Below are 21,580 nucleotides of genomic sequence, written 5' to 3'. Positions count from 1 at the left end.
TCAGAAAGAAAAAAAGAAACTCCAGCTCTGGCAGAACACCAAACGCCAATAGATTCTGGGCTATTCTGTCTAATGGGCCGTAACAGAGCGTTGAGAAGAAACAGGGTTTCCTGACTGCACTCCAAGCACCTCTGGATATTGTTCCACCACAACTAGTTATGGACGGCTTTCAGATGTTTATAGATGTCCTGCTGGTTTGCATAGGCTTCATTTATAAGAATACAACAATAAAAATGTGATTAATAGCTAAAATATGAGAAAACAACAACAACATTTACAAAGGTGGTTGAAGATTATTCATTTTTATGTTTTCTTTCAATGATTGTTGCGTAAATTCAGTCTGTAATGGAAAGTGTCAAGCTTTTCCACGATGTATGATCTAGTTATTGATTAATGATGCTTCTTAAGGTTCAAAGGTCACTCACGCTTGATATGAAAATCTTCAGACTCTTAATCTGCAGCAAGATAAACGACAAAGTTGGAACAAGAGTCACTTCATGGTCCAGAGACATTTCCATATTTCAGCTGCAGCTTTCATCCTGGTGATCAGAGACGATGCGCGTTACGTTGGGGAAAAAAAGCTGAACTCCAGAGCGTCTGAAGTGAATTTTCATTCTAACCAACGAGCTTCCAGGTCTTAGTCTGGAAATGGCTGCAGACTGTTTGATGTTGAGCGCACTGAGCTCTGCTGTCTGCATCTTGATGATCCCCAACAAAGTTGGTCGACACAGAAGTTTTGTAAATAGCAAAACAAATTAGTTTGCAATCTAAAGAATTAAATGTGATTCTCTGCTCGTTTCTGAGAGGCCTCGCGCTTTTCCTCCCAGGACGCTCGTCAGTCAAGCCTCCCGTTTCCTCAGAGCCAGAGTTTACAAATTCCCCCTGATTTACACGGCCATAAAGCTCCGTCCCTCCTGCAGCTTCAATCAGCCTCGCCAGCTCAAGCAGTAATTTTATAACTCTCTGAGCATGTACTCCTCTCAGAGCATCCATCCATCCATTTGCTTCCTGCTCTTACAGAAAGTTGCAGGCAGAAGCCTGAAATGAAAACATGAATTTCTCATGTGTTTACCTGCAAGCACCTGTTTCTATTTCTGACTTCTCTATTTGTAAATCCGCCCTTCACATACACAAATCCTCGCTCAGTTCTCCAGAGTGAAAAGATTAGAGGATTGTAATTTCACCTCCTAATTAGAGCTCCTCTCTCTCTCACCACACACACACACACACACACACACACACACACACACACACACACACACACACACACATCAAGCTGCTTTAGTTACAGCAGCCTGGCTGGAGGCATCTGATAGCAGAGCCTCCAGGGACCCAGACGAGCGGCTACCTGAAATTTAAGCCCCTACAGGAAGCTCTGGAGTCAGCATGAACACACACACAGCAGCAGAGACGGTGTGTAAATGTGTCACTTAAAAGCTGTTACTGCCTCCTGGGTGCCTTCGCTATTTTTAATCGATATTTCCGAGGCGTTTGTGCGACTTCCTGCTGTAAAGAAAAGACAACTTTATCTGCTGTAGAGTCTGGAAAGCATTTTCCTCTCTGCAAGTGTATTTTAGTTGGATTTTTTGGCAGATCAACACAAAGGAAGAAGCAGAACCAGTATGACCAATTTAAAAACTGGAAATGGATACTGGAGGATGAGGAGGAGGAGCATGCCACACTTTCCAGATTTTTGCTGTCTTCAGAGTGATTTGAAATAAATTGAAGTTGATGGATGCAACCAAAAGATGTGAATATTTTCTTATACAACTTGAAATGTAATGACATTATTTTCCAGAGCAGGTGTCAAACCTGAGGTTTAGGGGCCAAATCTGGCCCAGAGTAGCTTTTTATATGCCCCTCTAGACTCCAAATCACATCAGTAAGTCCCTCTAGTTTTTCACAAATCTACAAAATCAACAAAACTTCAATTTTTTACTGCAATTTTTTTCTCAAATTGGCCAAAATATTGGGTTTGCTGAAGCCTCATCCTTACTGGATGTCAACTTTTTGTCTTCGATGCAACGATGATTAAAAAGTCACCTTTGACATGATACATTCTTTACAAAAATTTCCAAACTAATCCTGGATGGACTGATTTAATTTTAAGAAACACTTATTTAATGCTGAAACAAACAGCTATTTATTGATATTTTAACAGTATCAAGACATTCTGGCACCGTGAAGAACATTCAGCTTTTTGATGTGGCCCAAAATGAAGATGAGTTTGACACCTCTGCTTTACAGCATCTTGTGTATCGTTAAGATAACCCATAAAGCCCACGGCTCTGATGACTGAATTTAACTCCAGTGATCTCAGATCAACTCTGACACAAGTTGGCAGAGCTTCTTTGGATGTAAATGTTTTATTAGCTGTAATGAAAGCAGATTAGCCAGACTGTAACAATAATAATAAAGTAGATTTTCCCCACAGTGTTGCTATTTTTAACTCCTCCAGATGGTCCGCTCTGTTTCCACAGAAGTAAAGAACCTGTTTCCTCTGCTGCAGGGTAAAGAGCGGTACCTGGACATCATCCACGGCTACATGGAGGTCCACGGGACGGTGCACGGCACCAGCACCGTCTATCTGCCCAGCTACGTCAAGAACCACGGCATCCTGAGCGGCAGAGACCTGCAGTTCCTGCTGCGAGAAACCAAGGCAAGGCAGACGACTTCGCTTTCAGCTTTTTAAAGGAAACCAATTAAGACTGGAGGAGTTTTTCTTTAGTTCTGCTTTAACCAGCTCGGGTCCAGTAGAAGACGATATTTTGTTTTCCAGAAATAAACCGAGACGCGTCTGTGATCAAAGTTGTTTTGCATCAAGGTTTTCTCCTTCCTCTAGTTACTCTCTCTTGTACGCCGATCAAACATTGTCTGTTGTCTTCAACAGAAGAAGCGACGCTTGATTCCAGATCAGAAGGAAAGACAAATTCACACCTGATCAATCTGGTGTGGATTCATATAGAAAGTGGCAGACATTTACAGATTCAGTGTTGTTTCAGTTTCTGTTGAATCCACAGCTGTGGAAGCTCTTTGTCTCTCGGTCACAGTTTGCATGACTGCTGTTGCCTTTGGAGAATTTACATTTAGATGTGAAGAGGAGTTTTCTCTCTTTGACTCGTTCCTGGTAACATTATAAGGCAGAAATATTTTTCATTACGTTAGTAGCAGAAACAGGATCCACTGGTGTTAATTTTGCTCTTATAATATAATAATCTGCCTCATAAAAAGACAAAGTACATCAGATGTGAATAAATCTAGATTGTTTTTGTTTGTTTTATTTTCCGTCCACTAAACTTTCTGCATTAGTTGCAGGGTTTTCAGCAGAGGTTGTTTTCCCTGTTTGGAGCTGTGGCTGTTTAAACCCATCTGATCAGCAGCAGGCTGATGCAATAATTGCTTTAGGAGGAGAAAGAGTGTGAAAACACACACGAGACTGGTAAACATCTCCTGAAAGCCCGTTGGTATCGTGGATCCGGTCGAATGCGACGCCGAGCTCTGCCTCCATGTGAACAGGATTGTTTAATGTGAGCTAATGGGGAGAATGTGGGTCAAAGCCATATTCCTCATTGATTGCTGCAGGTTTTTTTTCTTCTTTTTAATCCACAGCAGTGGCATCAGAGATGCTGGCTGTTCTCCATCAGCTCCTCCCTCCGAGTCCTTCAGTCTGGTTACGTTCTCTCTCTCTCCCTATAAATAGAGCTCCTCTGTTTCTCAGCTCTGAGGAGAATCATTCAGGAACGCGCAGGTCGCGCTGCCACCTGCTGGTGGAGCGTGGAATAGACACTGCAGGAGCCAAACGAGCAGAATGATCAACACGAGTCTGAGGCGTCATGTGAGCAGCAGCATATTTTAACCGACAATGTAGCATTGTGTTGACAGCAGGCTGTTGTTGTGGACAAGCTTGACTCTGGACGTACGAAACGCTTTCTAGAAAACTTCATTATTTCTCCATGTGAATGTTGACAAACTCCTGCAGCCTCCCTTCTTTGTTGCTGTAAGGAAATGTGCTGCCTTGACCACATTTTGTGCTGATGATGTTTTTGTTTAAGCTACTCGATAGCAGAAACTCGTTGCGGACAGGAAATGAACTCAGCTGCTGCTGTAATCTGGTTCGCATCTGAGAGCATAATTTAATTAGTAAACACTACAGATCGAAATAGGAAGGATTTCATCGGCCAGAATGAATCAATTGTAGAAACTGTCGGAAACTGATTGTTTTCTTCTTCTATTTCAGCTTTTCGTGGGTCTGTCCTTCCCCTACGAAGGCCCCGCCCCGTTGGAGGCCATAGCCAACGGCTGCGCCTTCCTCAACCCCAAGTTCACCCCACCGAAGAGCAGCAAGAACACAGACTTCTTCAAAGGCAAACCCACCCTGAGGGAGGTGAGCGGACTCAGCTGCACAGAACAATGACCCGTCTCTGGTTTCTCCTCCTCAATGCTGCTGTCTCTCTCGTCCCCAGCTGACGTCTCAGCATCCGTACGCCGAGGTGTACATCGGCCAGCCCCACGTCTGGACGGTGGACATCGAGAACTCTGCCGAGGTGGAGCGGGCGCTGCGCTCCATCCTGAGCCAGAAGGTAGGGGAACAAAACAAAAGCTTTGTTCTGGTCTAAAGCATCTTGTGTGGTTTGCAGCTCATTTCTTTAACATCCAGACACAAATCTGTCCAGGTTATCTTGAATGAATGTGTTTTGTGGACAGATTGAGCCCTACCTGCCCTATGAGTTCACCTGTGAGGGGATGCTGCAGAGAGTCAACGCTTTCATTGAGAACCAGGTACAGAGTCCTTAAAACGAGACCACAGCCTCTTCAGTGGCTGCTTTTCCTCAGGCGCCATGAAGAAGTAAAGGTTTAATCATCTTAGCTTCTAATTAGCAGCATGAGGAGGTTGTTAAGGCTGACATCCCTGCAGGGTGAACTCCCTTTGTGAGCTTCATTATGTAGTGTTTTCACAATAATAAAGCAGCAGGTCATGAGGATCCTGTTTAGAAAAGCTTCCCACACACTTCCTCTTCTCTGCTGTCCAGGAAATGGATGAACAGTGAAATGAAGAAGTAACCAAAGATGCATTTTAGGTTTAGTTGCATTAAAGACACAAACGATGAACACAGACGGGTCTGTTAGAATGTTCTGGAGAACTTTAAAGCTGCAGTATGAAACTCATGAATGTGGTCAGTATGAAAGATAATCTAATGTGAAAAAAATCTAACTCTTCTCTGTGGTTGTGCTATTGCTATATCCAGAAAAACAATCTCAGAAAGAAGAATCTCAATTTTCTCTTCACAGATTATTTCTCTCATATCCAACTAGCACAACATCTTGACAGTTTCAATAAATATATATTTTTATGAAAGTTACATGCTGCTCCTCTAACGTGACAAAATGTTAAAGGTCGTCTGGACTTTTGCAAGACATTGTAGATTCAGTAATAGTGTAATTCCGGCTTGTTTTGTCAGGACTTCTGCCACGGTCAGGTCATGTGGCCGCCCCTCAGCGCTCTGCAGGTCAAAAAGGCTGACCCCGGTCAGTCGTGTAAACAGGTGTGTCAGGAGGCGCAGATGATCTGTGAGCCCTCCTTTTTCCAGCACCTGAACAAAGACAAAGACCTGGAAAGGTAGGACTCAGTGATGCACTCGCAACGCTTCATGCAGCCACAAGAGGGCAGCGGAGAGCACATGCTCCTCAGTACAAAATGTTGATTCTGAGCTGAAAATGTTTGTGCGTCAGGTTTGGCGTCACCTGTAAGACGGTGGAGTCGAGTGGCGACACGGTGGTCCCGGCCTACAGCCCCACCCGCCACCACTGCGTGTTCCAGTCGGACCTGCTGCTGTTCAGCTGCGCCGGCGCCCACCAGACGCTGCGGCGCATCTGCCCGTGTCGCGACTACATGAAGGGCCAGGTGGCGCTCTGTAAAGACTGCCTATAGCAGCTACAGGCTGCTGGAGTGAAGCCAGGCGGGGGCCGACACACAAACTTTCCAAACGGTGTGTGTTCATATTTATTATTTTCCCCCAGCTGCAGGAAGGGACTCTCCTGGAGCCAACCGGAGCGCCAGACTACTCTGATTCACCAGCAGGGGGCGCCGAGGCTCTTTACTTGAATGAACAGAGGGAGTTGTCTCAACAGCAGCTGAAATCAGAGACACTCAAGGACTCTACCGCCCCCTACTGGTAGCCACTCCAACTGCTCCATCCATTCCTCCTGTTTAGATCTGACACTGTTATTCTCTAGGTAGGTTTGCACTGGACTGGACACACACACTTGGATAAGCTGAAGAAGCACTCAGTGCTACACTGTAACCGTCTCTACGAGGGCAGACATTTAGATTTTTGTTTACTTTGCGAGTTTGAAAGCGGAAAAGTGGGAGTTGGTATTTGCTTAAGTTGCACATTTACGTTCAGAGCGACTATTAGTGAGTCTGATTCTGCAAAAGGCCAGTAGCGTTCGGGGTCGCCGTGCCGTAGCTGATAGACGTGACAGACAGGATGACCTTGCACCCGTCCAGCAGCATCTCCGCGTTGGACCGACCAGCTAAACTCATAGAAATCATTTTGTCCAGCAAACTGTAAGCAGAAATCATCCATCCAACGCAGCGTTCCTGCAGTGCAGAACCTCCCTGTTCTTTCTCAGATAATCACTAGGATTTTAATTTGCCTGCAAATTATAGGGACATTACAGAAAAAAACTTTGTAGTTCTTGTAATAAATGGAAAAATGCACTATGGTAATCAAAGGTTTCTAAAAAGATTTTAGTCACACTGTATATTGTTCATATGAGTTGAAATTGTTCTTTTATATTTATTTTGTACGCAGGTCTTTGTGGCTGTGTTTTGCTGGAAGTGTCTTTTTTTAATTTATAGCGGGGTTGTCTTTATTTTCCTTTTTTCTGTCTAAATATTATTTATGGAGGGTAATTTAAGAATAAAATTATGAAATGTATGATTTAAAAGGAGATTTCTCTGCAACTCTCTGGCTTTTAATAGGGAGATGAGACAAAACGTAGGTTTAGAGGATCTATTAGGTTAATTTCTATACCAGCTCTACTCACATAGAAACTGAAGATTGTATTTTTTATTCTATGCAAAATATCTCAAATTCCAACATGAAGTCTGACAAGATTTTCTGTAGCTCTTGAAGATAATATTGGGAAAAACTTAAGCAGTTTGATGACTTCTGAAATGATATTGTCCTGTTTTTGTCTCATCTCTGTCTTAAAGAGACAGAGACTCCCAGACAAATCTTCCACTTTTCACCCCAAACATTTTGGGCTGTTTTAAACATATTTGGAGGAAATCACGATTCATGTTCACTGTTTTTGTTTAACAGCTCGGTGATCTGCTGCCAAGTCAGTATTTGAAGTTTTTAGACATAAACGTGCCTTTTGTTGTTTTGGTTCTGCCTCAATCATCTACATGTCTGATAGTAACTAGATTAACAGTGATGAGAGTGAATTGTATCCTAACAGCAGATGTAGAATAAACAGATTAATCAGAAGCCTGCAGCTGTGAGGCAAACCTGTTTTAAGCTGCAGCCAAAAGCCTTATTTACGTTTCTCACAGCCTCAATTTGTTTTTTAGAATTATGTTCTGAGCACCAACCATATCATTTTTCTAAAAATGTTTGTGTTTTTGCTTGTTAGTGGTGACGATTGCAGTCCAATCAGCCAAAAGGTGAACAGTGGCATTTTGTTTGCTCTTTCTGAGTCAGATGGAAACAGCTTTATTTTTAAATAAATCTCCTTTCTGTGACAAACGGCTCAGTTATTCTTCAACATCATAGAAACACGTTCCGATGTTTGAGTATGAGTGATTTATTACTCTCTAAATGCTTTAAGTTTCAGGCACATCAGAAGATGCCGATTTAAAGGTAAGGAGTCAAAGCAGCCATGTTGTTTGTAGTCTTTTTGTAGTCATCTGATTCAGACTGATAGAAATAAAATGTCATCCTGCAGGTGAGTGGGATCTTCATGCGGTCCATCAATGAGGAACCCAAAACTGTATTTAGAAGAAAAATTGGTGCGCTTGTTTAAGGTGCTGTGTTTGTTTCAAAACTGATGGTTGTGGTTTGAAGTCCCATTTTTGGCTTCACTGAAGGAGAGGTAGCAGCTAAGTAATGTATTTTCTTTGGTGTATGGTGTCTTGACTTTCAGCTGTTATGCGAGTTAGTTACCAACCCAGAAAATCTCAATTTCAAAGACACAGTTTCAAAGTTGAATCCACAGCGTTTATTGAAACATTACAATCACTACCTCGACTTACAGAAACAAATTCAGCAACTGGTGTTTACAGGTAAGAGCTGAAATACCGTATCTGGCCACTGCACATTCTTGGGCTTCCGCCATCTTTGTTTTGGTCGCTGCACATTCTTGGGCTTCCGCCATCTTTGGTTTGGTCACTGCACATTCTTTGGTTTCCACCATCTTTGTTTTGGTCACATCATCCAGGTCACCCGTGGAAAACGAGAGAAGTCCTCAGCTCAGAAAAAACCCCAAAATGCACCGATATGATGATAAATGTGTAACTGAAACATGATCAGCCTCTTGTCTTCTGTCAACAAGCAGGTGCTGCATGGGAGCCGCAGGGCTTCACTAAGACACGTTATTTGGAGCAAACAGATAAATCCAGATCAGCTCCTTGTTAGGTGTTGTTGGCTTTGCCAACATAATCTTTCAACATCTTTCTAAAGAGCTTCAATACACAATTAAGGAGAAATTAAAGACAATAAGGCTGAAAACTGCGCACTATACCAATAAAGCTAACGCCTTTCCACGCTCACCGAACCAGAAGCTGTTCTGATTACAGCAGCAAAACAACGTCCTTCTTCTTCTCCTCCTCTTTCTTTTTCATTCTTCTTCTTCTTCTTTTATGGCGGTTGGCGAACAACTTACAGGCGCATTACCGCCACCATCCAGACTGGAGTACGGACCAGATGTAAAACCACTATCATCTTCCCATAAGAAAACTCAAAATACTGTTAAACACCCTCAGATTTTTGCAGCAGATTTCTAATATCTAATTTATTTTTGTTTCTATTTAATTCTCTGATTAATGTCTCTCTTTCCTGAATATATTTATTACCTTCTAGAAAAATATGCTGTTTTGTTTCTAACTCTCCACAATAACTACACATACCTGTACTATGCTTGTTAATTATTTTCAGAGTACTATTTAACCCTGTATTTTAAAACCTTAATCTGGATATAATATCCTCTTCTTTTTTATTCCTAGTAGCTTTCCTAAATTCTCCAACTGTTTTTTGAATGCTATAAGGAAATCTTGCATTTTCTTCTCTATCCCATTGTTCCTGCCATTTGTTTTTAATATAATTTTTACTTCTACTTTTCATCTCATTTTTCCTCATTTTCATATTAAGCTCAACATTATCACTTTTTGCTGAATTTTCAGCAAATTTCTATTCCAATATGTGCAGGAAACCAAACTAATTTAATACAGGATCCATATGTTTTAATTTTCAAAATTGATTAATATCCAAAATGATATCTGTTAGGTTTATTTTGTTCCCCAACCTGCAAGAATCAACCAAAGACACAAATCACTTTTTTGCAGAAGAGTTGAGAAGAGCCTGACGCGGAGAACCGCTTTCAAACACTGTCTGGGATCAACTCTGCGGGCTCTCACTTCTCAACTGCCTTTTATTATGTTAACAAACAAAGAGGATGGCTTTTTCACACAGTCATGCAAACAAATGACCAATTAACTTCCTCACAAGATGCTCTGGAAGTCTTCTGTTGACATGCCTTCACCAGGACACAAAGAAGGCTGCTATAAATTCATTCCTCAGGAGACAAATAACGACGAAAGCAGCTCTGTAACACAAGAATGTTAAACATTTTTAACCATTAACAAAACACCTGTAAAAACAGTTATGAGTATAGCATAAAAGAAAGGAGTCAAGAAAACAAGACAAAGGATAATCTGAAAACAACATTTAAAATACAAGTAAATGAACTTAGAGAATTTTCCTAGCATATTTTGTCTTGTTTCATATTTGTAATATTCTCGTCATAGCAGTTCATTGTGATTCTTTAATGTCATTTATTCTAAGAAACCACATTAGAATCATCATGTTCTCCCCACAAAGTACTATGTGCATTCAATTCCCCACACCAATTATTTTCCCTGCAATCGTCTTATGCCTGTAATATCTCCTCCTTTTATTACTTTCTTTAGCTCTTCCAAGTTTTCTCCAACAGGGATCCCTAATATTTTACTCCTCTTTCTTCCCCTACTACTTTTCTTTCCAACACTTCTCTTTTACATACCATTTGTAGTTTTAATGCCTTATTCTTTTGCTCAGCATTTTTATCAGTAATAAGGTTCCCATCCCTTAAAACTTTAGCAAGTCCCACATCTGCAATAACTTTCTTTAATACATTTTATTAGCTGATGTGGCTCAATCCAATCCTATCCTGTCCAGCCTTACATTTCCAAATAACTTTAGTCTTCCATCATTATTTTCTCTGACTTCAAGACTTTCTTCCACATCCTCAAAAGATGTTTTACCTACACTTAACCTTATCTTTCCCTCCTCCCCCTCTTCTACTTTCTACCAAAGAGAAACCAGTGTCCATATTTTCATCTTTTGAAAACCCCCCAATATAATGAGCCATTTTGATGCACAAAGTCCAGATTCTGCAAAAACTGAATCAGAAATCACCTTATTACTTGACAAAATAACGTTAAAACTCTTCTCCGTCTCCTGGCTCGTCTCCTGGCTCTTCACCATCTCCTGGCTCTTCTCCGTCTCCTGGCTCTTCTTCGTCTCCTGGCTCTTCACCGTCTCCTGGCTCGTCTCCGTCTCCTGGCTCTTCTCCATCTCCTGGCTCGTCTCGGTCTCCTGGCTCGTCTCCGTCTCCTGGCTCTTCTCCATCTCCTGGCTCTTCTCCGTCTCCTGGCTCTTCACCGTCTCCTGGCTCTTCTCAGTCTTTCGGTCTTTTTAGTTTTCTTGGTACTTCCCGTTTCTTTGTCTTCTAAGTCCTCTTTGTCTTCTCAGTCTTCTTGGTACTTACCGCCTTATTTGTCTTCTCAATCTTCTTGGTGCTTACAGTCTTCTTCGTCTTCTTTGTCTTCTAAGTCTTCTTTGTCTTCTCAGTCTTCTTGGTACTTACCGTCTTCTTTGTCTTCTAAGTCCTCTTTGTCTTCTCAGTCTTCTTGGTACTTACCGTCCTCTTTGTCTTCTCAGTCTTCTTGGTACTTACCGTCTTCTTTGTATTCAAGTCTTCTTTGTCTTCTCAGTCTTCTTGGTACTTACCGTCTTCTTTGTCTTCTCAGTCTTCTTGGTACTTACCATGTTCTTTGTCTTCAAGTCCTCTTTGTCCTCTCAGTCTTCTTGATACTTACCGTCTTCTTTGTCTTCTTGGTACTCACCGTCTTCTTTGTCTTCTAAGTCTTCTTTGTCTTCTCAGTCTTCTTGGTACTTACCGCCTTCTTTGTCTTCTCAGTCTTCCTGGTACTTACAGTCTTGTCTTCGCAGTCTTCTTGATACTTACCGTCTTTTTTGTCTTCAAGTCCTCTTTGTCTTCTCAGTCTTCTTGGTACTTACCGCCTTTTTGTTTTCTCAGTCTTCCTGGTACTTGCAGTCTAGTTTGTCTTCGCAGTCTTCTTGATACTTACCGTCTTTTTTGTCTTCAAGTCCTCTTTGTCTTCTCAGTCTTCTTGGTACTTACACTCTTCTTTGTCTTCTCAGTCTTCTTGGTACTTACACTCTTCTTTGTCTTCTAAGACTTCTTGGTACTTGCCATCTTCTTTGTCTTCTCAGTGTTCTTGGTACTTACCGTCTTCTTTGTCTTCTAAGTCTTCTTGGTACTTGCCGTCTTCTTTGTCTTCTAAGTCTTCTTGGTACTTACCGTCTTCTTTGTCTTCTAAGTCTTCTTAGTACTTACCGTGTTCTTTGTCTTCTAAGTTTTCTTGGTACTTACCGTCTTCTTTGTCTTCTCAGTCTTCTTGATACTTACCGTCTTCTTTGTCTTCAAGTCCTCTTTGTCTTCTCAGTCTTCTTGGTACTTACCACCTTTTTTGTTTTCTCAGTCTTCCTGGTACTTGCAGTCTAGTTTGTCTTCGCAGTCTTCTTGGTACTTACCGTCTTCTTTGTCTTCTCAGTCTTCTTGGTACTGACAGTCTTCTTTGTCTTCTTGGTACTTACAGTCTTCTTTGTCTTCTAAGACTTCTTGGTACTTACCGTCTTCTTTGTCTTCTAAGTCTTCTTGGTACTTACTGTCTTCTTTGTCTTCTCAGTGTTCTTGGTACTTACGGTCTTCTTTGTCTTCTCAGTGTTCTTGGTACTTACCGTCTTCTTTGTCTTCTCATTCTTCTTGGTACTTTCCGCCTTTTTTGTTTTCTCAGTCTTCCTGGTACTTACAGTCTTGTTGGTCTTCTCAGTGTTCTTGGTACTTACCGTCTTCTTTGTCTTCTCAGTCTTCTTGGTACTTACCGTCTTCTTTGTCTTCTCAGTACTTACCGCCTTCTTTGTCTTCTCATTCTTCTTGGTACTTACGTCTTCTTTGTCTTCTCAGTCTTCCTGGTACTTACCGCCTTCTTTGTCTTCAAAGTCTTCTTGGTACTAACCGTCTTCTTTGTCTTCTCAGTCTTCTTTGTCTTCACAGTCTTCTTGGTATCACCGTCATCTTTGTCTTCTCAGTCTTCTTTGTCTTCTAAGTCTTTGAAGTCTTCTTTGTCTTCTCAGTCTTCTTGGTACTTACCGTCTTCTTTGTCTTCAAATCCTCTTTGTCTTCTCAGTCTCTTGGTACTTACCACATTCTTTGTCTTCTTAGTCTTCTTGGTACTTACCGTGTTCTTTGTCTTCTCAGTCTTCTTGGTACTTAACGTCTTCGTTGTCTTCTCAGTCTTCTTGGTACTTACCGCCTTCTTTGTCTTAGTCTTCTTGGTACTTACCGCCTTCTTTGTCTTCTCATTCTTCTTGGTACTTACCGTCTTTTTGTCTTCAAAGTCTTGCTGGTACTTACAGTCTTGTTTGTCTTCGCACTCTTCTTCATACTTACCGTATTCTTTGTCTTCTCAGTCTTCTTGGTACTTACCGCTTTCTTTGTCTTCAAAGTCTTCTTGGTACTAACCGTCTTCTTTGTCTTCTCAGTCTTCTCAGTCTTCTAAGTCTTTGAAGTCTTCTTTATCTTCTAAGTTTTCAAAGTCCCCTCAGTCTTCTCTGTCTTCAAAGTCTTCTTTGTCTTAAACAGTCTTCTCAGTCGTCTTTATCTTCTAAGTCTACTTTGTCTTCTCAGTCTTCTTGGTACTAACCGTCTTCTTTGTCTTCTCAGTACTTACCGTCTTCTTTGTCTTCTCAGTCTTCCTGGTACTTACCGCCTTCTTTGTCTTCAAGTCTTCTTGATACTAACCGTCTTCTTTGTCTTCTCAGTCTTCTTTGTCTTCACAGTCTTCACAGTCTTCTTGGTATCACCGTCATCTTTGTCTTCTCAGTCTTCTTTGTCTTCTAAGTCTTTGAAGTCTTCTTTGTCTTCATAAGTCTTCTTGGTACTTACCATCTTCTTTGTCTTCTCAGTCTTCAAAGTCTTCTTGGTACTCACCGTCTTCTTTGTCTTCTCAATCTTCTTTGTCTTCTCAGTCTTCTTTGTCTTCTAAGTCTTCTTTGTCTTCACAGTCTTATCTGTCTTCTCAGTCTTCTTTGTCTTCTCAGTCTTCTTTGTCTTCTAAGTCTTCAAAGTCTTCTTGGTACTCACCATCTTCTTTGTCTTCTCAGTCTTCTTGGTACTCACCGTCTTCTTTGTCTTCTCAGTCTTCTTTGTCTTCACAGTCTTCTTGGTACTCACCATCTGCTTTGTCTTCTCAATCTTCTTTGTCTTCTAAGTCTTCACAGTCTTCTTGGTACTCACATCTTCTTTGTCTTCTCAGTCTTCTCAATCTTCTTTGTCTTCTAAGTCTTCACAGTCTTCTTGGTACTCACCGTCTTCTTTGTCTTCTAAGTCTTCAAAGTCTTCTTGGTACTCACCATCTTCTTTGTCTTCTAAGTCTTCTCTGTCTTCTCAGTCTTCTTTGTCTTCTCAGTCTTCTTTGTCTTCTCAGTCTTCAAAGTCTTCTGTGTACTCACCATCTTCTTTGTCTTCTCAGTCTTCTTTGTCTTCTCAGTCTTCTGTCTTCACAGTCTTCTCTGTCTTCTCAGTCTTCAAAGTCTTCTAAGTCTTCAAAGTCTTCTGTGTACTCACCATCTTCTTTGTCTTCTAAGTCTTCTTTGTCTTCTAAGTCTTCTTTGTCTTCACAGTCTTATCTGTCTTCTCAGTCTTCTTTGTCTTCTCAGTCTTCTTTGTCTTCTAAGTCTTCAAAGTCTTCTCAATCTTCTTTGTCTTCTCAGTCTTCTAAGTCTTCTTGGTACTCACCATCTTCTTTGTCTTCTAAGTCTTCAAAGTCTTCTGTGTACTCACCGTCTTCTTTGTCTTCTCAGTCTTCTTTGTCTTCTCAGTCTTCTTTGTCTTCACAGTCTTCTCTGTCTTCTCAGTCTTCAAGGTCTTCTAAGTCTTCAAAGTCTTCTGTGTACTCACCATCTTCTTTGTCTTCTTTGTCTTCACAGTCTTATCTGTCTTCTCAGTCTTCTTTGTCTTCTCAATCTTCTTTGTCTTCTCAGTCTTCACAGTCTTCTCAGTCTTCTTTGTCTTCTCAGTCTTCTAAGTCTTCTTTGTACTCACATTCTTCTTTGTCTTCTCAGTCTTCTTGGTACTCACCGTCTTCTTTGTCTTCTCAATCTTCTTTGTCTTCTAAGTCTTCACAGTCTTCTTGGTACTCACCGTCTTCTTGGTACTCACCGTCTTCTTTGTCTTCTCAATCTTCTTTGTCTTCTCAGTCTTCTTGTCTTCTCAGTCTTCTTTGTCTTCTAAGTCTTCAAAGTCTTCTTGGTACTCACCGTCTTCTTTGTCTTCTCAGTCTTCTTTGTCTTCTAAGTCTTCTTGGTACTCACCATCTTCTTTGTCTTCTAAGTCTTCACAGTCTTCTTGGTACTCACCGTCTTCTTTGTCTTCTCAATCTTCTTTGTCTTCTCAGTCTTCTTTGTCTTCTCAATCTTCTTTGTCTTCTAAGTCTTCACAGTCTTCTTGGTACTCACCGTCTTCTTTGTCTTCTCAGTCTTCTCAGTCTTCTTTGTCTTCTCAGTCTTCTTTGTCTTCTAAGTCTTCAAAGTCTTCTTGGTACTCACCATCTTCTTTGTCTTCTCAATCTTCTTTGTCTTCTCAGTCTTCTAAGTCTTCTCTGTCTTCTCAGTCTTCAAAGTCTTCTCAATCTTCTTTGTCTTCTCAGTCTTCTTGGTACTCACCATCTTCTTTGTCTTCTCAGTCTTCTTGGTACTCACCATCTTCTTTGTCTTCTCAGTCTTCTTTGTCTTCTCAGTCTTCTTTGTCTTCACAGTCTTATCTGTCTTCTCAGTCTTCTTTGTCTTCTCAGTCTTCTTTGTCTTCTAAGTCTTCAAAGTCTTCTCAATCTTCTTTGTCTTCTCAGTCTTCTTGGTACTCACCATCTTCTTTGTCTTCTCAATCTTCTTTGTCTTCTAAGTCTTCTTTGTCTTCTCAATCTTCTTTGTCTTCTAAGTCTTCACAGTCTTCTTGGTACTCACCGTCTTCTTTGTCTTCTCAGTCTTCTCAATCTTCTTTGTCTTCTAAGTCTTCATTGTCTTCTAAGTCTTCAAAGTCTTCTTTCTCTTCACAGTCTTCTCTGTCTTCTCAGTCTTCTTGGTACTCACCGTCTTCTTTGTCTTCTCAGTATTCAAAGTCTTCTTGGTACTCACCGTCTTCTTTGTCTTCTCAATCTTCTTTGTCTTCTCAGTCTTCTTTGTCTTCTCAGTCTTCTTTGTCTTCTCAGTCTTCTTTGTCTTCACAGTCTTCTCTGTCTTGTTTGTCTTCTCAGTCTTCTCAAGCTTCTTAGTCTTCTCAAGCTTCTTAGTCTTCTCATTCTTCTTTGTCTTCTCAGTCTTCTTGGTACTCACCGTCTTCTTTGTCTTCTCAGTCTTCTTTGTCTTCTCAGTCTTCTAAGTCTTCAAAGTCTTCTGTGTACTCACCATCTTCTTTGTCTTCTAAGTCTTCTTTGTCTTCACAGTCTTCTCAGTCTTCTTTGTCTTCACAGTCTTCTCTGTCTTCTCAGTCTTCTTTGTCTTCTCAGTCTTCTTTGTCTTCTAAGTCTTCAAAGTCTTCTCAATCTTCTTTGTCTTCTCAGTCTTCTAAGTCTTCTTGGTACTCACCATCTTCTTTGTCTTCTAAGTCTTCTTTGTCTTCACAGTCTTCTCTGTCTTCTTTGTCTTCTCAGTCTTCTTTGTCTTCTAAGTCTTCAAAGTCTTCTCAATCTTCTTTGTCTTCTCAGTCTTCTAAGTCTTCTTGGTACTCACGATCTTTTGTCTTCTCAGTCTCTTGGTACTCACCGTCTTCTTTGTCTTCTCAATCTTCTTTGTCTTCTAAGTCTTCTTTGTCTTTTCAGTCTTCTCAATATTCTTTGTCCTCTACGTCTTCTTTGTCTTCTAAGTCTTCAAAATCTTCTTTGTCCTCCAAGTCTTCTCAGTCTTCAAAGTCTTCCTGGTACTCACCATCTTCTTTGTCTCCTCAGCATTCAAAGTCTTCTTGGTACTCACCGTCTTCTTTGTCTTCTCAATCTTCTTTGTCTTCTCAGTCTTCTTTGTCTTCTAAGTCTTCTTTGTCTTCTCAGTCTTCTTTGTCTTCACAGTCTTCTTGGTACTCACCGTCTTCTTTGTCTTCTCAATCTTCTTTGTCTTCTCAGTCTTCTTTGTCTTCTCAGTCTTCTTTGTCTTCTCAGTCTTCTTGGTACTCACCGTCTTCTTTGTCTTCTCAATCTTCTTTGTCTTCTCAGTCTTCTAAGTCTTCAAAGTCTTCTTGGTACTCACCATCTTCTTTGTCTTCTCAGTCTTCTTGGTACTCACCGTCTTCTTTGTCTTCTCAATCTTCTTTGTCTTCACAGTCTTCTCTGTCTTCTCAGTCTTCTTTGTCTTCTCAGTCTTCAAAGTCTTCTTGGTACTCACCATCTTCTATGTCTTCTCTGTCTTGTTTGTCTTCTCAGTCTTCTGAGTCTTCTTTGTCTTCTCAAGCTTCTTAGTCTTCTCATTCTTCTTTGTCTTCACAGTCTTATCTGTCTTCTTTGTCTTCTAAGTCTTCAAAGTCTTCTTGGTACTCACCGTCTTCTTTGTCTTCTCAATCTTCTTTGTCTTCTCAGTCTTCTTTGTCTTCTCAGTCTTCTCTGTCTTCTCAGTCTTCTTTGTCTTCTAAGTCTTCAAAGTCTTCTTGGTACTCACCGTCTTCTTTGTCTTCTCAATCTTCTTTGTCTTCTCAGTCTTCTCTGTCTTCTTTCTCTTCTCAGTCTTCTCTGTCTTCTCAGTCTTCAAAGTCTTCTAAGTCTTCTTTGTCTTCTAAGTCTTCAAAGTCTTCTTTCTCTTCACAGTCTTCTTTGTCTTCCAAGTCTTCACAGTCTTCCTGGTACTAACCATCTTCTTTGTCTTCTCAGTATTCAAAGTCTTCTTGATACTCACCGTCTTCTTTGTCTTCTCAGTCTTCTTGGTACTCACCGTCTTCTTTGTCTTCTCCATCTTCTTTGTCTTCTCAGTCTTCTTTGTCTTCTAAGTCTTCTTGGTACTCACCGTCTTCTTTGTCTTCTCAATCTTCTTTGTCTTCTCAATCTTCTTTGTCTTCTAAGTCTTCACAGTCTTCTTGGTACTCACCGTCTTCTTTGTCTTCTCAATCTTCTTTGTCTTCTCAGTCTTCTTTGTCTTCTCAATCTTCTTTGTCTTCTCAGTCTTCTTTGTCTTCTAAGTCTTCTTGGTACTCACCATCTTCTTTGTCTTCTCAGTCTTCTTTGTCTTCTAAGTCTTCTTTGTCTTCTCAATCTTCTTTGTCTTCTAAGTCTTCTTTGTCTTCTCAATCTTCTTTGTCTTCTAAGTCTTCACAGTCTTCTTGGTACTCACCGTCTTCTTTGTCTTCTCAGTCTTCTTTGTCTTCTCAGTCTTCAAAGTCTTCTGTGTACTCACATTCTTCTTTGTCTTCTCAGTCTTCTTTGTCTTCTCAGTCTTCTTTGTCTTCTCTGTCTTCTCAGTCTTCTTAGTCTTCAAGGTCTTCTAAGTCTTCAAAGTCTTCTGTGTACTCACCATCTTCTTTGTCTTCTAAGTCTTCTTTGTCTTCACAGTCTTATCTGTCTTCTCAGTCTTCTTTGTCTTCTCAGTCTTCTTTTTCTTCTAAGTCTTCAAAGTCTTCTCAATCTTCTTTGTCTTCTCAGTCTTCTAAGTCTTCTTGGTACTCACCATCTTCTTTGTCTTCTCAGTCTTCTTGGTACTCACCGTCTTCTTTGTCTTCTCAATCTTCTTTGTCTTCTAAGTCTTCACAGTCTTCTTGGTACTCACCGTCTTCTTTGTCTTCTCAATCTTCTTTGTCTTCTCAGTCTTCTTTGTCTTCTCAATCTTCTTTGTCTTCTAAGTCTTCAAAGTCTTCTTGGTACTCACCATCTTCTTTGTCTTCTAAGTCTTCTTGGTACTCACCATCTTCTTTGTCTTCTAAGTCTTCTCTGTCTTCTCAGTCTTCTTTGTCTTCTCAGTCTTCTTTGTCTTCTCAGTCTTCTTTGTCTTCTAAGTCTTCAAAGTCTTCTCAATCTTCTTTGTCTTCTCAGTCTTCTTTGTCTTCTAAGTCTTCTTGGTACTCACCATCTGCTTTGTCTTCTCAATCTTCTTTGTCTTCTAAGTCTTCACAGTCTTCTTGGTACTCACCGTCTTCTTTGTCTTCTCAATCTTCTTTGTCTTCTCAGTCTTCTTTGTCTTCTAAATCTTCTTTGTCTTCTAAGTCTTCACAGTCTTCTTGGTACTCACCGTCTTCTTTGTCTCAGTCTTCTCAGTCTTCTTTGTCTTCTCAGTCTTCTTTTTCTTCTAAGTCTTCAAAGTCTTCTTGGTACTCACCATCTTCTATGTCTTCTCAGTCTTCTTTGTCTTCTCAGTCTTCTTTGTCTTCTAAGTCTTCAAAGTCTTCTCAATCTTCTTTGTCTTCTCAGTCTTCTTGGTACTCACCATCTTCTTTGTCTTCTCAGTCTTCTGTGTACTCACCATCTTCTTTGTCTTCTTTGTCTTCACAGTCTTCTCAGTCTTCTTTGTCTTCACAGTCTTATCTGTCTTCTCAGTCTTCTTTGTCTTCTCAGTCTTCTTTGTCTTCTCAGTCTTCAAAGTCTTCTCAATCTTCTTTGTCTTCTCAGTCTTCTAAGTCTTCTTGGTACTCACCATCTTCTTTGTCTTCTCAGTCTTCTTGGTACTCACCGTCTTCTTTGTCTTCTCAATCTTCTTTGTCTTCTAAGTCTTCTTGTCTTCTCAATCTTCTTTGTCTTCTAAGTCTTCACAGTCTTCTTGGTACTCACCGTCTTCTTTGTCTTCTCAGTCTTCTCAATATTCTTTGTCCTCTACGTCTTCTTTGTCTTCTAAGTCTTCAAAGTCTTTGTCCTCCAAGTCTTCTCAGTCTTCAAAGTCTTCTGTGTACTCACCATCTTCTTTGTCTTCTCAGTCTTCAAAGTCTTCTTGGTACTCACCGTCTTCTTTGTCTTCTCAATCTTCTTTGTCTTCTCAGTCTTCTTTGTCTTCTAAGTCTTCTTTGTCTTCTCAGTCTTCTTTGTCTTCACAGTCTTCTCTGTCTTCTTTGTCTTCTCTGTCTTCTCAATCTTCTTTGTCTTCTCAGTCTTCTTTGTCTTCTCAGTCTTCTTTGTCTTCTCAGTCTTCTTGGTACTCACCGTCTTCTTTGTCTTCTCAATTTTCTTTGTCTTCTCAGTCTTCTTTGTCTTCAAAGTCTTCTTGGTACTCACCATCTTCTTTGTCTTCTCAGTCTTCTTGGTACTCACCGTCTTCTTTGTCTTCTCAATCTTCTCAGTCTTCTTTGTCTTCACAGTCTTCTCTGTCTTCTCAGTCTTCTTTGTCTTCTCAGTCTTCAAAGTCTTCTTGGTACTCACCATCTTCTTTGTCTTCTCAGTCTTCTTTGTCTTCTAAGTCTTCAAAGTCTTCTTGGTACTCACCATCTTCTTTGTCTTCTCAGTCTTCTTTGTCTTCTAAGTCTTCTCTGTCTTCTCAGTCTTCTTTGTCTTCTAAGTCTTCAAAGTCTTCTGGGTACTCACCATCTTCTTTGTCTTCTCAATCTTCTTTGTCTTCTAAGTCTTCTCTGTCTTCTCAGTCTTCTTTGTCTTCTAAGTCTTCAAAGTCTTCTTGGTACTCACCGTCTTCTTTGTCTTCTCAATTTTCTTTGTCTTCTCAGTCTTCTCTGTCTTCTCAGTCTTCTCAGTCTTCTTTGTCTTCTCAGTCTTCTAAGTCTTCAAAGTCTTCTGTGTACTCACCATCTTCTTTGTCTTCTAAGTCTTCTTTGTCTTCACAGTCTTCTCTGTCTTCTTTGTCTTCACAGTCTTATCTGTCTTCTCAGTCTTCTTTGTCTTCTAAGTCTTCAAAGTCTTCTCAATCTTCTTTGTCTTCTCAGTCTTCAAAGTCTTCTTGGTACTCACCATCTTCTTTGTCTTCTAAGTCTTCTTTGTCTTCACAGTCTTCTAAGTCTTCTTTGTCTTCACAGTCTTCTTTGTCTTCTAAGTCTTCAAAGTCTTCTCAATCTTCTTTGTCTTCTCAGTCTTCTTGGTACTCACCGTCTTCTTTGTCTTCTCAATCTTCTTTGTCTTCTCAGTCTTCTTTGTCTTCTCAGTCTTCTCAGTCTTCTTTGTCTTCTTTGTCTTCTAAGTCTTCAAAGTCTTCTTTGTCTTCCCAGTCTTCTCTGTCTTCAAAGTCTTCCTGGTACTCACCATCTTCTTTGTCTCCTCAGCATTCAAAGTCTTCTTGGTACTCACCGTCTTCTTTGTCTCCTCAATCTTCTTTGTCTTCTCAGTCTTCTTTGTCTTCTAAGTCTTCTTTGTCTTCTCAGTCTTCTTTGTCTTCACAGTCTTCTTGGTACTCACCGTCTTTGTCTTCTCAATCTTCTTAGTCTTCTCATTCTTCTTAGTCTTCTCATTCTTCTTTGTCTTCTCAGTCTTCTTGGTACTCACCGTCTTCATTGTCTTTTCAATGTTCTTTGTCTTCTCAGTCTTCTAAGTCTTCAAAGTCTTCTTGGTACTCACCATCTTCTTTGTCTTCTCAGTCTTCTTGGTACTCACCGTCTTCTTTGTCTTCTCAATCTTCTTTGTCTTCACAGTCTTCTCTGTCTTCTCAGTCTTCTTTGTCTTCTCAGTCTTCAAAGTCTTCTTGGTACTCACCATCTTCTATGTCTTCTCAGTCTTCTTTGTCTTCTAAGTCTTCAAAGTCTTCTTGGTACTCACCATCTTCTTTGTCTTCTCAGTCTTCTTTGTCTTCTAAGTCTTATCTGTCTTCTTTGTCTTCTAAGTCTTCAAAGTCTTCTTGGTACTCACCGTCTTCTTTGTCTTCTCAATCTTCTTTGTCTTCTCAGTCTTCTTTGTCTTCTAAGTCTTCTCTGTCTTCTCAGTCTTCTTTGTCTTCTAAGTCTTCAAAGTCTTCTTGGTACTCACCGTCTTCTTTGTCTTCTCAATCTTCTTTGTCTTCTCAGTCTTCTCTGTCTTCTCAGTCTTCTTTGTCTTCACAGTCTTCTCTGTCTTCTC

General features: G+C 40.5%; 1 protein-coding gene across 1 annotated transcript in view; it reads left to right on the top strand.

Moving 5' to 3' along the window:
- mgat5 (alpha-1,6-mannosylglycoprotein 6-beta-N-acetylglucosaminyltransferase) overlaps positions 1-7,754 on the top strand; it is a 47,727-nt gene extending 39,973 nt beyond the window's left edge. Inside the window, exons 12-17 of the mRNA XM_055059586.1 lie at positions 2,510-2,659; positions 4,238-4,384; positions 4,464-4,580; positions 4,705-4,779; positions 5,460-5,617; positions 5,731-7,754. Coding sequence (XP_054915561.1) covers positions 2,510-2,659; positions 4,238-4,384; positions 4,464-4,580; positions 4,705-4,779; positions 5,460-5,617; positions 5,731-5,929 — 846 coding nt within the window. The 3' untranslated portion in view covers positions 5,930-7,754. The remainder of the gene's footprint in view (positions 1-2,509; positions 2,660-4,237; positions 4,385-4,463; positions 4,581-4,704; positions 4,780-5,459; positions 5,618-5,730) is intronic.
- The last annotated feature ends 13,826 nt before the right edge of the window (positions 7,755-21,580 follow it).

This window comes from Poeciliopsis prolifica, unplaced genomic scaffold (genome assembly GCF_027474105.1).
Source record: "Poeciliopsis prolifica strain line A6 unplaced genomic scaffold, Auburn_PproV2 SCAFFOLD055, whole genome shotgun sequence".
NCBI lineage: Eukaryota > Metazoa > Chordata > Actinopteri > Cyprinodontiformes > Poeciliidae > Poeciliopsis > Poeciliopsis prolifica.
This window is presented reverse-complemented; position numbering and strand designations above follow the sequence as displayed.